Source organism: Erithacus rubecula (assembly GCF_903797595.1).
Source record: "Erithacus rubecula genome assembly, contig: scaffold_341_arrow_ctg1, whole genome shotgun sequence".
NCBI lineage: Eukaryota > Metazoa > Chordata > Aves > Passeriformes > Muscicapidae > Erithacus > Erithacus rubecula.
The window spans coordinates 102,458-105,595 of NW_027635991.1; the positions used below are offsets into that span (position 1 = coordinate 102,458).

General features: G+C 64.5%; 1 protein-coding gene across 1 annotated transcript; it reads left to right on the forward strand.

Moving 5' to 3' along the window:
• Nucleotides 1–552: 552 nt before the first annotated feature.
• On the forward strand, nucleotides 553–2,552 carry LOC306816029 (maestro heat-like repeat-containing protein family member 6; the record flags this gene model as incomplete). Its single annotated transcript, XM_079332527.1, has 6 exons — nucleotides 553–744; nucleotides 876–1,031; nucleotides 1,176–1,277; nucleotides 1,632–1,734; nucleotides 2,003–2,059; nucleotides 2,353–2,552. Exons 1-6 carry the CDS (start codon nucleotides 562–564, stop codon nucleotides 2,550–2,552), a joined length of 801 nt encoding a protein of 266 aa, XP_079188653.1. The 5' UTR covers nucleotides 553–561.
• Between the last annotated feature and the right edge of the window lie 586 nt (nucleotides 2,553–3,138).

Here is a 3,138-nt window from a genome sequence, read left to right on the forward strand (position 1 = left end):
CAGACTGGGAACTGCCCGCCATGGCCTTCCTTGTGGAGGTGAGCCCCATGGCCAGCGCTGCCTGCTGAGCTGACTCCCACCTCTCTGCCCTCTCACAGCCGCTGCCATCTGGCACCGTGCCCGTGCCCTGTGCTGCTGCCTTGGCCCAGCCCAGGGCAGCTCTGAGCTCCTGCCAGCTGGGCACCCCGGGCACTGCTTTGTGCCTTCCAGGTCCTGGAGTTCCTGTACTTGAGTCACTGGGGTGACAGCATCCTGGAGATCATGGCCAGGCACCTGCAAAGCGAGTCCAGGGAGATGCGTCGCCTGGCGCTCAGAGGCCTGGTGGTGCTCAGCAGGGACCCCTCAATGGTGAGAAGGAGGCAGTGACTGAAGCTGTGCTGGCAGCGTGGGGCTGGGGAAAGCAATCCCTTGTGCTTAGCTGGGCTTCGGGAGCCGTGGCAGCTGCTCCCAGCTCTCCTGCGTTGCTGCCCAGCTGCCCGAGTGCTGCAGGACAGGCCTGCGGCCCCTGGGCTCCATGGCTGCAGCAGCAGCAGCAGGGGGGGGTTGCCAGCCCTGTGTTCCATGCAGTACAAAAGAATGCAGAGCCTGACTGAAAGCCTTGCGGACCTGCTGCGGGACGCAGATGAAGGCATCGTTCAGATGACCGGCGTCGTGCTCAGCGCTCTGCTGCTGCACAGAGACCTGGCCATACCCAGCCCCACCGCCCTGCGGCTGGCTGCCGCGCTCTGGCCGCTCTTGGACAACGTAAGGCTCTGTGTCCCCAGCCACGGCCACTGGGTGCTGCCCCCAAGTGTGGTGTCCCATGGATTCCTGGGCCTGTGCACAGAGGGGCCTGGAGCAGCTGATGTGGAGGGCTTTTGCTTCCCTTCCAACAGGACAACCACCACGTGCAGCTGCTCTGCATTCGCCTCTTCCAAGAGGTGATGAGGTTGGTAGAGGCAAAGGGGAAAAAATGTCTCAAGGTGCTCGTGAGCAAGAGCCTGCTCCCGCTCTTCTTCCACTGCCACAATGAGAACACGCGCGTGGCAGAGGTGAGGACTCCTGGGCGCTGCTGTCCCCACGCTCAGCTGTCTCCCTGCACCCTGGCACCTCGTGGGCCCCAGCCTCCTCCTGGCCTTGGCGCAGGGAGGCAGCTCCTGTGCCCTGGGCTGCCGTGCATCTCTGGCTCTCTGCAGGCCTCTCGGGAAACGCTGCTTGCTGCAGTCAGCTTCCTCAAGAGTAGGGATCTGGAGCACCTGGTGATGACAGATCAGATGTGGAGGTTTGGCGAGTGCTTGGTAAGAACAGCCTGCAAGCCCCAGCCCCAGCCCCAGCCTGGAGAATCCCTTGCCCACGGATGCCCAGTCTGTGGGGCTGGCAGCTGTGGCCCCTGCCCAGTGCTGCACCCAGGGGCACCGGCCTGTGCCCCACACGCTGCTCCCATCCCTGGGCTGTGCCCCACACGGGCTCTTCTCCAGACTCCCGTGGCCCCAAGGCAGGAGCTGGTGGAGCCCTGACCCAGCCGGGCTCTGCTGCAGGGCAGCACCGCACCTTGCCGGGCCCTCTGCCCCCCTCGGGGCTGTGCGGGCAGGGGATCCCGGGGCCAAGGGGCAGAGCCCGCCCCGACCCTTCCCTCCCATCGCTCTCCGCAGCTGGCAGAGAACAGGGGCCGAGCGGCCGAGCACCTGCGGCAGGCCCTGCCCTTCCTGCAGAGCCCACAGGAGCCCCTGCGAGAGGCGGCCGTCAGGTTCATGGGTGAGCACAAGGCCGGCTCCCTCCCCGCCCCATTGCCGCAGCTCGGCCCCAGCCCCGGCAGCTGCTGCCATCCGGGCCGGGCCGTGCAGCCCCGCCTGCCCTCGGGGCTGCTGCCGCCCTGTGCCAGCCGTGCCCTTGGGCGGCAGGGTGCGCCCAGGGCCCGGCTGAGCCCTGCAGGGGAAGGAGGTGCTGCGGCCGCAGGGCTGCCAGCGCCGCTGTGGGGCAGCTGTGCCGCTGGGCAGAGCCGTGACGGGCTCTGTGTTCCCAGGGCTGGCCGGGCGCGTCCTGAAGGAGAAGCAGCGAGAGTTCCAGCTGATGTGCAGGGGTGAGTGAGGCCAGCGCGCTGGCAGCGGGGCTGGCGATGGCAGCTGCGTGCCCTGCCCGGGCTGCGGAGGGCTCTGCTCCCTGCGCGCACCAGGGGCGGCGTGGGCAGAGCACAGAGACCTTTCAGGGGCCTGTGCCAAGGAGATTCGGGCCAGCACCTTCCAGCTGCTCCTTGCTGCCTCCTGCTGCTTCCAGGCCGTGGCAAGAGCTGGGGGGCATGGACGGGTCAGGAGGGTCTCCCCAGGTCCCCGCAGATGCAGGCTCTGACTGTACCTCTGTTTCTCTCTCTTCCAGCCCTTCAGGACATGGCAGATGACATCAGCCCTGCCATCTCATGCCTGGCACATCAAGCTCTGTACATAAACATAGCTGCACAGAGCATTCCCTCCTCCCGACTCCAGCGGATGCGAGATCGATTCCGCCGCCTCTGGAAGTCACGGCCTTCCCTGAGTGGCCGTGGCCGTCTCTGCTGCTGGAGTGCTGTGGAGAGCTGATGCAGGAGGCTGTGTTAGCTGGGGCCACCTGAGCTTGCAGGGAGAAGCTCAACTTTTCATCAACTTTATTTTTGCATATTGAAAATAACTTAGTAATTTAGTATGTTAGTAATTTAGGAAATTAATAATTTAGTATATTAGTATAATATCAAATTAGTAATTTAGTAGGATTAATAAACTGCTGTTGGTATACACAGAGGTCCAGGAGCTTTCTTTTGGTGGCCAGAGTCTTCAGGCCAATGGGGAGGAGGGGAAGAAGGGTGCTTGTGCTGGGCAGGTTGGCCCAGCGTGCGGCGTGCAAGGGAAAGTGGCCCAAAGCCCCTTGGCCTTGGTGGTTCTGCCGAAGCCTTAAGGCTCCCGACAGAGCGGCTGGGCAGAGGCCGGAGCTGGGGCGGGCATTGCTGAGAGCCTGGTCCCTGGAGATGGCCAGCAGCCCTCTCCCAGCCAGGAAGGGCCAGCTGTGTCCTGCCCGTGTGCTGCTGGCTGGATTGCTGAGGGCTCTGAGGTGCCTCTTGATCCGGCTCCTCTGGAGCTCCTCCAGCAGCCAGGCAGGCCTGGGGAGGCCTGGAGGGCACGGGACAGTGGC